At 34.1% G+C, this 13,113-nt stretch overlaps 2 protein-coding genes across 2 annotated transcripts; both read right to left on the minus strand.

The window, feature by feature from the left end:
- Window positions 1-593: 593 nt before the first annotated feature.
- On the minus strand, window positions 594-2,833 carry LOC114376955 (probable clathrin assembly protein At4g32285). The gene has a single exon (XM_028335296.1). It carries the CDS (start codon window positions 2,685-2,687, stop codon window positions 867-869), a length of 1,821 nt encoding a protein of 606 aa, XP_028191097.1. The 5' UTR covers window positions 2,688-2,833; the 3' UTR covers window positions 594-866.
- Window positions 2,834-9,486: 6,653 nt separating this feature from the next.
- Window positions 9,487-12,393, minus strand: LOC114375024 (ABC transporter F family member 4-like). The gene is made up of 2 exons (XM_028332762.1): window positions 12,281-12,393; window positions 9,487-11,956 (listed from the first exon to the last, which is right to left on the minus strand). The coding sequence occupies exon 2, from the start codon at window positions 11,945-11,947 to the stop codon at window positions 9,785-9,787; it is 2,163 nt and encodes a 720-aa protein (XP_028188563.1). The 5' UTR covers window positions 11,948-11,956; window positions 12,281-12,393; the 3' UTR covers window positions 9,487-9,784.
- Window positions 12,394-13,113: the final 720 nt, after the last annotated feature.

Consider the following 13,113-nt stretch of genomic DNA (forward strand, 5'->3'; position numbering starts at 1 on the left):
TTTAGGATCACAGCTCTGCTTAGTTGTGATTCTAGAATTGGGACAAGAGTCATTTGTAAACATGGTTGTTGAAAACAATATTGATAAGAAATAAAAAATAGTATTAAGTGGTTGATGTATTGCATATTGTGAATTGGTTAGTTCGACGACCATGCAGTTAGTTCTTCTCAACCAAATGAAAAATCAGTTCTAGAAGTATAGAAAGGCTATCAGGAAGAAGATGGTAGAGAAATATTAGTTCCTTCTCTGCAATATTCATGGTAGAGAAGCTATTGGGAAGTAGATGTATGATTCTAGAATTGGGACAGATGTCATTTATAAACACAGCTGCTAAAGGTTGATCAGAAATGAAGATTAACATTAAGTGGTTCATGTATTGTGTATTGTGAATTGGTTACTTCAAGCATGCGTTAGTTCTTCTCAACCTAAATCATTCGGGTCTTTTCTTGCAGTTAAAGAGCCATTTTATTTTTTGTGAGATCACCACCGTTTTCTAGAAACGTGTTTAGTTAGTGACCATGTTGCTATCATTTCTCTTTCATAGTATATAAAACTACGTAGAAAACACTTGATACCAGAGGGTCTGAGTCATCTTACTATCCGAAAGTCCACTATTGATATTAGAATATCAGATTTGTGTCAAAATTACACGGCAGGGAGTGATGAACGACCAAAGATAAGGACTTAAATATTTCATATATACTACATATCATTTATAACTTGCGAAGTATGAAACTCTTCAAACATATTTTGAACATTTATATCCCAAACGCAAAGACAGAAAAATAGAGTCCGATCTTCCGGAGAGCTCGAAGACCATGAAAAAACACAGTTTGGCTCAAAACAAGTTCCTCCCTCACTTCAATTCAATAATAAGGTGCAGGGTAATAGCCTCCAGGTTGCCCAATGCCTCCAAATTGTGGCATTCCATAAGGCATCATAGGTTGCGGGGCAGGAGCATAGTAACCAGGAGCACCAGCAACTCTAGACAAGCCCAATTGCCCTTGCATCCCATCCCTCCCATACTGCTGCCACAGCTGTTGTTCCTGCACAAGCAAATGCTGCTTCCTCTCCATGTCTGCTATTTGCACGTATGAAGGCGGCGGCACCGTCAGTGATGCTGCAAACGGATCCTGCGGCCCTACAGCTTGAACAGTTCCATCCGGAGCAGGCAAAGCCAGAACCGGGGTGGCGCTCTTCCCGGGTCCAGGCAGTGCCACACTACTAGCACTCCCACCACTCAGCTGAGTTGTGCTCACATGTTGCCTCACAGCCCCTTGATCATACATCCCATTCAGTAACAGTGGATCAAACCCCCCTGCCAAGTCAGCCTTTTGCCTTGACAAGTTACTAGTATTCTCCACCAATGCCAATTCCCAATCTGCTTTCCCAGCTTCAGCAGCTGGTGTCTCCCATGCAGATTTCACTTCAGATTCCCCATTTGATGGAAATGCCTCCCAGGAACCTTCTGTCCTCACAGTTGCAGCCCCTAGCTTATTCCCTTGCTCATCCGCCGAAACCCCATCTTCCCTTAGATCCACCAAATCACTCGTCTGCTTTTGAGAATTAGGAGCTATCTTATTAGGCTGTGCAACCGACATGGGTGGTGGAGGTGTAAAACTCTCAGTCTCAGGTGCTGGAAGAGCCTTCACCTTATTCATATCTGCCTCTGGTTGTGATTCATTCACAGTTACCTTCACTTCTAACTTCCTCTCAGGACTCTTTGGCCTACAACTCATCTCCTTCAAGAAACCCTCAAGAGTCCCCAAAAGCTTATCAGTGATTCTCTGCACATCAGGGTACTCAGAAGACCTCGCAATTCCCGTGTCTTTACACCAACCATAGAACCCCACCAACTCATCCATCATCTTAGCAGCACTAACATAAGAATCAAAGGCCTTCACACAATGCTCATACTCCATCTCGGTGAACCGATCCAACAACACCCCTAAAACATCACACACCTCTGCATAAAGCTTAAAACTATCCCTCACAACCTGGTAAAGCGCAACCAGCACCAAGCTATTGTTCTTGGCAGCACCACTGGGCCTACAACCCAAGACACGATCAAGCATCCGCAGCAAACGGTTCAACCTCTTCAAAACTCTCTCAGCTCCCATTTCCCTCACAGGAGTGACCTCATTCCTCTCTCTCTCAGCAGAGCCAAACTCATCCCTAAACTCCACAGATTCAACAACACCGCCGCTTAATTTTCTCCTATAAGCCACAAAATCAACCTTCGCATCGAGATACAGCGAGTAAACCCTAACGAAACCCACTTGATCCCATGAGTTGGAATGCGCGTCGTCTCTGAAGTCGGACATGTTGAGAATCCTCGAGGTGCCGAGGCGCGTGGAGTGCACGATCTCCTCCTCGAAGGCGGGGTGGGCGTCGACCAAGAGCCTGTGAACGAGCAAGAGGGCTTTGATGGCGACGATCCAATCGCGAGTCTTGTTGAGCCTCTTGGAAATGGTGACGAGAGAAGCGTTGATGTAGCTTCTGGAAAGCGACGTCAATGTCAGGATTTCTCTGACGTATTTTTCATCGGCGGGGACTTGTTCGTGGCTGGTGGCTTTGACGATTAAGACCTCGAGGTCGGGGGCCAAATTGCCGGCGACTTTGGCAATGCTGATGCTGGTTTGGTCCTTGACCACGCCAATCGCCTTGCGGATCGTGCTCGATGCCATGGGGACAGTGAGAAGAAGTGCGTTGTGTTGTGTCTGTAACTCACAGTAATGGAACCAAGAGTGAAGAGGAAGACAAAGCGTAATGGACGGCGGATTTTCATGCCCTATATTCCTTTATTACTTTCACTATACTTTTTTCTCTCCTATCAAAAGATTTTCAGTATGTCCTTTTTTGTCCGGAACCTACGTGCATGGCTTATAATTGATATCAAAAATATCATATTTATAATAATTATATGCATAATCAATTTAAATAACTCAAGTTTGTATATAAAAAAAATAACACATTTTAATTTTGTGAGAATAAAAAAATATATAAAAAATTTTACAAAAATAAATTATAAATATTTTCTTATTAAAAAGAATAAAAAAATATTTTATACTTGTGTAAAGTCAATAATTTATTCAAAGGATAAAATTAAAAAAGGAATCTAATCAAAATATTAACAATGCAATAGCTTTTTAATATTGTATGAATAAATAAAGAAATTAGTCATCATCGACTGATTATATAAAGTAAATTTATACTATTAATAATTTGATATGACTTTTAAAATAATTATCATAAAAATTAATAAAATTATTATACTTCGTGATTTGTAACTAAATGATGAGATAAAATTATCTATACTATCTGTGCATACTCTATTTTCTCATAAATAAATTATATATTAAATTTGCTAATTTTTATAAAAATCATATAAAAGGTATTTTTATTGATGTCCACTGTGAAGAAATTGGACTCATAATATATATTTATTAGATTCATATTATTTTAAAAATTGTATATAAAATAATTTCTTATTAAATAAAAATGTTTATGCTTATAAAAGACTAAATAATTATTTTGGTCAATATGTAAATGGATAAAAATGTAGTTTGTGTAAGAATAAAATTTTTATTTAGTCTCTAAATTTATATAAAAAAATGATAATCATGTCCTATATACAACTTAATAATAAATTAATTCCTAAAATTTATAATTTAAATATCAAATTAATCATAACAAATACTTATATCTAATTGATTATTAAATATTATAATTTAATAACAAAATAATTATACAAATATGACATAATTATCATATTTTTTACATATTCATAAATTAAATAAAAAAATTTGTTGTTTCTACCAAATTTTCATTAATTTACCCATTCAAAACTCAAAATCATCATTTATCTTTTATAAAATATTATATGAAAAAAAAGACTTTACATATATCGCAATGAAATTTTTTATGATGATACGACGCTGTCGGCGTAACGGGACATGCTGACGTTGTTGTCCACTCTCATAACGGATGAAAAGTATATAAATACTTTAAATATCTTTTTCTGGATCCTCCCCATTTGAAAAATATCTGCGTACAATTCTTCGTTAGATTAGTTTAATTCAACTTCATAACTTTCAAATCTGAGTTATATTTGTATTATATGATACAATATTAATTAATTTTTAAATTATATAACATATTGTAAATTTAGTAGTATATTTATGAAATGTTTTAATTTAACATTTAAATTGGTAAAATATTATTTCTTAAAAATTAAATGTTTAAATCACATATCTTCGGTTATAAGAAATGTGGACACGCGCACCAAGCCTTTTCTATCAAGGAAAAAGAAAGGTTAGGCCTAGTCAGCGATCATTAAATAACGAAGTTTTGATCAAAAGTTAGAGTTTAATAACTATATTAGCAATGTTTGCATTGTGGTTTGGTTTAATTTTTTGATAAAAATTACGTACAGTTTGATTAAACTAAATTACATTAATTATTTTTTATGATTTGGTTTGAATCAATTTTACAGTTATTTGATAAAATTAGCTGGAAAATTAATTAAAAATATGTTTATACTTGAAAACTTTTAAGTTAACTTATTAAATTATAAGTATTTGATAAAATTAATTCAAAAATATAAAATAACATAATGAATATTTAAAAAGAATAATAAAAAAATTAAATAAATATTTTATAGATAAAAAGAAAATAAAAATTAATATTTTAAAAATGTTGTTTAAAAAATATTATAAATTACATAAAAAACTTGTTTTTAAAGTTTTTTTAAGTGAAATAAAATTTTCAACTAATAAAAAATTAAAAATAATTAAAATAACTTGTTGAATATAGTCATTACCGACGCATCCTTATCATTATTTTAATTTCCTAATTTCAATCTTATCTTTTATTAAAAAATTTCTACTTTCTTTTTTTTTAAATCAAATTATATTAACAAATCTACTCAGGAGAACATGCTTGCGTTGTTAAGTAACATGCTAACGATTCTAATAAAATTAGTAAAAATCAGAAAAAGAAAAAAGAAAAAAAAACTCACATTTATGAACTCACTTTTGTAATAGATAAAGTTGTTGACGCCTGGTTGTATAATCACGTAAGTAATTTAATCGGAATTTTTAAGATTGAAAATTTTAGACGCACTGAATCATATATGTTGTCTATGGCTATGGTATGTTGGGACCACACATTCCAATTAATTTTAATGTTTTTTTATTTGGTTGAAAAGTTTATTTAATAGATCGGTAAATAAGTTTATTTTAATTGTTTCTTAATAATTTTTAATTTTTTTAAAATTTTATTTGAATTATCATTTTTAAAATGATAATTTTTAGCTTATAACTTTTATATTTTTATCCTTAATATATTTATTCAATTTTTTTTAAACAAGCCATTATTTTATTATTTTTAAATATTTTTAATTTAATAAGTTAAATTTTTGTCTTTCAATTATTAGTTAATTTTTTAATATTTAATTAAATTTTTAGATAGTTTTGTGAAATATAACATATGTATATGTATATGTTACGGTTATTATTAATAGTGTAATATGTATTGGCTAATTTTGTTGTTACAATTAAATCCAAATATTAGAGTATTAATAGTTTAATTATTAAAATATATTTTATGAACCACTGAAAATACAGAATTTATAGATATTTAGCTAATTTTAAACTAATATTTAAATCAATGATATTTATTATAAATAAATAATACTTATAACAGTTAAATTGCAGTAGTAATATATAACATTTGGATTACATAATAATCTTCATAGATAAAGTCAATTTTTGAAGCAATTATAGATTAATAACTTTAAAATATAACAATGATAATTATTTTTTAATAAATATAACAAGAATAACAATAATCTCATTACATTGACAAAGTTTTGTTTAAGCGGTAACGAGATTAACCAATTCAAAATTTTAATAATATCACATAATTATACTGATATCTTCAAAATGATTAAAAATATCATTTTAAAATAAAATTTTAATTTTCTCAATAAAAAAATTTAAAATGATTAATTATAACACAAAATTCAAGTAATTTAAACATAGTATTCACAATAACAAAAATACATACTCAAATTCAAATAATTATAAATTTATATTTATTATATTTGTTTTATTTTATATAGATATTATATCAATAGATCTCACGACTAATTAAGGATAACCAAATTAACAATTAATACACTTAAAAAAGTAATTCAATATTTCTTATAATTAAGAAGGAAAAAAATCATACGGTAAGTAGTATTTGCCAGAAGACAAGTCCTGAAATGGACTCAAGTATTCCTTTATAAACAATGTTGTGAAACTTTTTTACTTCAATATTACTCAAAAATTAGATTAGTTAAGGGGATCTAGATTAGGCCGTGTGCTCCAACCATAATCACCAGCACTACAAACTTCATAAGAAAAAACAATGATCATCAGCCTGGCAAGCAAATATACAGAGCAACAACTGACTACTCCATGAAAAGCATTTGGAAGCTTCGAACAGCAAGACTTAAATGATAAGAATTTGGAAGCTTTAAACGGCAAGATTGTTGTACACAAGTAGTTAAATCATGCTGTTCATCGAGTTAACATGTTCATAGTGTCATCCCATAAAAATTTAGTTAACAAAACCATTTCTAAATTGCAAGCAATCAAAATTCCAAGTAAGTTTGGAATCTTCATAACTCCTAACAGTCCATCATCGGCATCCTTGTCACTCAGTTGTGGAGAACAAACCACAGTAGACATCAGCACCACATTTCCAATTTCCATAGATTTGTACGATAATCATAAAGCCTACACATGCAAATAAAACATGTTTCAGAGGGATATAACTAAACACAATCCGTATTTACAAGGGATGCAGATGGAACCAATGTATTTTTTGAAATTCATCACAAAGCAAATCAGGAAAATGAAATGAAAGGATCAAAGAAAATGAATTAACTATATACAGGTAGAATCACGAACAGTAGAGAATTGTCCAATCCAACTTGACTGTGAAGATTGGTAGTAGTGTTTAGGTTAGATGTTCTTTAACTTGTTCAATCTGTAGCAAGAGAAAGGACATGGGGATGCTATCACTAGTGTAAATCTATTTATATTAATCTTTTGTTGACTTTTATAAACCTATAATTAGTTTGTTTAACAAAGATTGAGTTAGATATAGTTAGAATTTCTGGGACAAAGTGAACATGGAAAATTATCTCAGTACCTTACTTTTCTCTTTATGAAATACTCCAATAGCTAAGAAGAAATTTTGAGATATAATCAAATTCAATCATACATTCTGTTCACGTGCTTAAATGATATTCGTACACAAATATGCTTAAAAGTCATTGCCAATATAGAAGGCAAATAAAATAATCATTGCCATATGAAGATTAACAGTGATAGTATTTTAAAACCCAGTCTTCGGCACCTAGACAACACATACTAAACAGTTTACTGCCCAAACTATTTTCAATATTTTAAATTTTCTTTTTAGAATAAATAATTAACATATTCCTAGTATTGGTTCTAAATTCTTTAGAATCATTATCATTTGTTATCAAAGCATAATAAATCCTTTACAATAATACAGGCCGCATAATTCTTGATGACAAATAAATAGCCGCGTTTTATTTGGATATTCAGCAACTTATTACCTGTGTAGTAAGATTTTGAACCAGCAGACGATGATCAAAAGGAAGGTGAATACTAGCCTTGATCGCAATAACATTCAAGCTTGGCAAAATACGCTGTAATATGCTAATGCATGAATACCTCTATTTTCTATTTCTGTTTCCACACTCCAAATATATCAATATGTTTAAGTGTTACAAGACAAATCTGAAAGGCATAACTACTGAGCAGTGACAAACATAACAAACTAAGAAACTTAAGCATCAAACTACAAGCTAAAATACAAGTATCAAATTTGATTCAATTGCCATCATTTTTAACACCAACAAGCAGCTCACTCTTCTCCAGATGTTATTTGTGCCAGTTTGGTTTTGGACAGGTTGAGCCCAACTGGATTTTTTGAACAGCAGTGCACATGCATCCACCTTAGTCGGGTTAAATGGGACATAGTTTGTCTTCCTAAGAGCAGAGGGGGGTTAGGAATTAAAGACTTGAACAAGTTTAATGTAGCCTTACTTGGCAAATGGGGCTGGAACCTGGTGAATAATCAGCATCAGCTTTGGGCAAGAATCTTATTGTCCAAATATGGAGGATGGCATGCTTTACTATATGATAAAAACAGTGCTCACATCTCTCCTTGGTGGAGGGACTTAAAATCAGTCTTCCAGCAGCAGCATCATAATATCTTAACCAGCAACTTGAGGTGGAAGGTGGGTAAAGGGGACAAGGTTAAGTTCTGGCTGGATAAGTGGAGGGGGGATGACTACACCCTCAAAGACAAGTACCCGGCTTTGTACCAAATCAGTCTTCACCAAGACTCTACTATCAACCTAATGGGCCAATTTGCTGATAACAGGTGGGAATGGAGAATTCTATGGAGGAGAAATTTTTTTGATCATGAGATTGATATGATGGCTGCCTTCATGGAGGACATTGCTGATGTTCAGATCCACTTTTCTAGTATGGATTGTCTTGAGTGGAGGGCTGATTCTACTGGGTCTTATTCCACAAAATCAGCATACAGTCTCTTGATGGGTGATGGTACCTCTGCTGCTGAAGACAGTGTCTACAGGAGTTTGTGGAATCTGAAAATTCCTCCAAGAGCAAGTGCATTCTCTTGGAGGCTCTTAAAAAACAGATTGCCCACTAAGCCTAATCTAAGAAGGAGGCAGGTAGATTTACCATCTGATAGATGCCCTTTATGTGATGTAGAGGAGGAAACAGTTGGCCATATTATGTTTTCTTGTTCAGCAACTAGGAGCCTTTGGTGGGAGGTTCTAAATTGGGTTAGTAGAGTGGGCCCTTTCCCCACTGACCCTATAAATCATTTTATTCAATTTTCTCACTGGAACAGCAAGAGACATATAGTCAAGAGATGGGAAGTACTTTGGATAGCTCTATCCATGACTATTTGGAAACATAGGAATTCAGTGGTTTTCAATAACCAGATTTTCAGTCCCGAAAAAGTCAGGGACGAAGCTCTGTTCCACACTTGGTCTTGGCTAAAATGCATGGACAAAGACTTTGATATGCATTTCAACCAGTGGTCTTCTAACTTGAAGGAGCAGCTGTCTTAGGGGGGTTATGTCTCTGTTGTTTTTGCTTTGTGTCTATCTTTATGTTGGTTGGGTTAGGCAACTTGCCCTATATATTTGTATCCTATTTCCAGTACACCTAGTACTGAGTTATATATAATAATATCTGATTTTTGCTGTGCAAAAAAAAAATGCATCCACCTTAGTCTTCATACAAAAAAAGTTTGTAAACTCAATTGCACCAGAAAAAATATATAAGATTGGTTGGATATTGCACTTCAAAATTTGAATCAATAGACAACATTATGAGGTGATTTGTTACAGAAACACAAACAAAATTTGGAACAGAGCAGATGTTTATTTAGTCGTAACAGTTTAAATTACACGTTCCTATATATTCTTAACTCAAACTTTGGTAATCCAAAAACCACAAGTCTCACTAGTGTATTAATAGCATTTCCCGCAACCTAAAATTACAGAGTTGCAGAATACAAGAAAATGAACAAGGAGAAGGGGAGGACAAAGTCCAGCATTGGCGGGAGGCAAGTAATCTTTATCAGCAAAATACAGGAAGCCAAAAATGTAGATATATGAGGACAAATTGTCACTAAAATAATTTTTTTCAGAAAAGGAAGCTCAATCATCAACTTCAGCTTTAATCTCTCTCAGCAAGTCGTCCTTGTAATCCTCAAATGTTCCTGGGAAATTTTTGACAGTACCATCTTCGACAACCCAGATTTGACTCCTTTCTTCATCCTCACATACACGTGATATCAATCTTGAATCATGACTAACAAGAACAACTCCACCGGTGAATTCATCCAGTGCATCGGCCAATGCATCAATACTTTGCATGTCCAGATGATTGGTGGGTTCATCTAACAATAAAATGTGTGGATTTGACATGGAGATAGATGTGAAGACCACCCGAGCTTTCTGCCCTCCTGATAGTTTGGCAATAGGAGTAAGATGGTTATGACTTGGTAGCCCAAACTTACCAAGTTTTGCACGGACAGCCTCCTGCTTGCTAAGTCCCTCCTGATCTGGATGGAGACGCAGAAGATACTGCACAGCTGTTTCATCCATTGTTAGAAGGTCCACAAAGTGTTGGGAATATCTTCCTATCCTCAACTTCTGACTCCTTCGAACTTCACCCTCAGAAGGAACCAAATCACCAGCTAGAAGATTCAACAACGTAGATTTTCCAGCTCCATTAGGCCCAACAATGGCAACACGAGTCCCCATATCAATGCCAACATCAACATTTGAGAGCCTGAAATCTTCCCGGTTTGGGTAGCTAAAGCTGACTTCAATAAGCTGCAGAAGTGGGGGTGTGAGCTCAGTAGGTTCAGGAAAGTGAAACTCCACACTGTAATCCCTCCACTTCTGAGGTGCCTCTGGTGGGGCCTCATCCTCATCAACCTTGCCCTTGCCCTTGCCCTTGCTTTTTTCCTTAGCTGCTGCAAACTTAGCTTGATCCTTAACTTTTTTTTGCTGAGCCTGGTTTCCACTCCTCTTAGCCGCTTGCAATTGCTTGGCATAAATATCATACTTCTTATTCATCTCTTTACGACGCTGTTCATACCCGCTCTCAAAATCATCAAAATTTCCACGATAGAAATGAAGTTTCAAATCATGGAGATGAATAATCTCAGTACACACTGTGTTGAGAAAATCCCTATCATGTGAGACAACCACCAGAGTTTTCTTCCAACGGCACAAATACTCTTCCAACCAGAGAACAGCCCTCAGGTCAAGATGATTTGTGGGTTCATCAAGCAATAATAGAGTTGGTTGCACAAAAAGTGCTCGAGCTAAAGAAATTCTCATCCTCCAGCCACCACTAAAGGATTTTGTAGGACGGGCTTGCATATCCTTTGTAAAACCTAAACCAGCTAATATCTTTGATGCTTGAGCTTCAGCAGCATCAGATCCCATCAGCTGTAGTTTTTCATATAGCTCTGCTAGCTTCTCTCCTGTATCGTCTTCCTCATCATTATCTTTGTCTTCAACAGAAGCTGCATTCTGCAGAGAGGCAACTTCTTGTCGAATTTTAACAAGTTCGTCATTAGCAGAAACAACAGCTTCAAGAGCTGTTTTATCATCACCAACTACCTCCTGTTCAACCAGAAGGACATCAATATTCTTAGGTACCGGTATCTTCCTCCAAGCAAGAAGCTTCAACAGCGTGGACTTGCCCTTTCCGTTGGGCCCAACCAAACCATACCTCTTTCCATGAGATATCTTCACCGTTGCATTTTTCAGAAGTTCTTTACCCCGTGCAGACACGGAGAAATTTTCTACTGTTATATCTTTGACATTAGCATCAGCATCATCTCCTCCATCAAGCACCGAAGCCCGGCTTCCAATGACCACAGTGAAAGCATCGTGATCATCCTTGAGAGCCTCCTTCTTTGCCTGCTCAGCAACATGTGCTGCTAAAAGATCCTTCTTTTCACGCTTTTTCAACTCCTTCTCAGCAATAGGCACATCAAGTGGCTTCAAACCAGGCCTTTGCTGCTGCTGACTGGACCTTTTGGCTTCCTCCTCTTCCAAGAGATCATCATCTTCATCATCGGATGGAGGAAGATCAATACCATCGGTGTATGTGGAAGCTTTTGGAGCAGATTTGGGCTTCGGCTTACTGGAGGAAGAAGAGACTTTTTTAGGTTTATCAGGCTTTTCATCCATACTGGCCAGCATGGCAGAGACAGAAATTTTTTCCTTCTTAGCAGGATCTTTGCTACTAGCCTTGACCTTAGCAGATGGGCCAGCATCCTCTGTCTTTTTCCTTCCCATTGTAGAAAACTGACACAAGCAGAAAAAAAAATTATTGAAGAAAAGGAAATCCTATATAATTGTGAAGGTGGCAAGTATTGAAAACACACAAGCATGAAACAAACGAGCATGGCACACGGAAATATAATTAATTGTATCTAATCTATCTTGATTTGATTTGTCAATCAGAAAATGCATATATTAGAAGCATGAACAAACAAGGGCTTAGCTAGAACACAATCGACCGGGGAAGAGGAGGATGCAGCAGATCAAGGAACCCAAAACAGAAAAACAAATAATCGGATTGGAAATTGAAATTGGATTGCAGCGAGAAGAGACAGACAAGTGCCGAACCTGATTTCGCAGAAGCTGGGCACACTCGTAGTCGAGTCGATGTGAGTTAGGGTTTCACTCCACCCGTGAAAGATTTTCACATATCAACAAGAGATATGATAATATTATGTTATTACTCTATTAGATAAAAAAAATATAAAAGAATAAATACGTGAACCTTAAATAAATAAATAGTCATTAAATACTATTGTACTTATTTTACCCTTTTATCTCGTATAAGATAATTTTTTTTTTTTTTTACTGAAATCTCGTATAAGATAATTATTATCATATTTAAAATGGTTTACCCGTTCCGCGTACATGTTTTATTTAAAAACATTGTAACATTTTTACTAAAAAAAAGTCATGCAGATGCACTAAATATTCTAATAATTTTATATAGTCATTTAATTATAAATTATTATTTAAATTAAAATAATTATTTTAAAAGTTAATAAATTTATTATAAATGATAAATTATAATTGAATTTTATAATGTCATAATATTTCTTTTTAATAAATAATAATAATAATAATAATGATATTGTTGCTTTAAAACTTAATTATATCGATCTGATTCTAAATGCTAAATATAAAAATGAAATTTGGAGAAAACATGTAAAAGAAAAGACATGATTAAAGAATTTTGTAGAAACTCAAAAATTCAAAAATCCATTTTGTGTCAAAAATCAAGAATCAAATGACTTAAGGAGGGGAATGTAAACACGCAAAATTTTCATGCCATTGTTAACCACACTAAAAGAAGCAATAGTCTAAAATGATTGATGGTGGATGGAGTGTGGTGTGAGGAGCCAATTAAAATCAAGAGTCAAGTTAAAGAGTACTTTCAAATG

The sequence above is a fragment of the Glycine soja genome, chromosome 11 (genome assembly GCF_004193775.1).
Source record: "Glycine soja cultivar W05 chromosome 11, ASM419377v2, whole genome shotgun sequence".
NCBI classification, from domain to species: Eukaryota; Viridiplantae; Streptophyta; class Magnoliopsida; order Fabales; family Fabaceae; genus Glycine; species Glycine soja.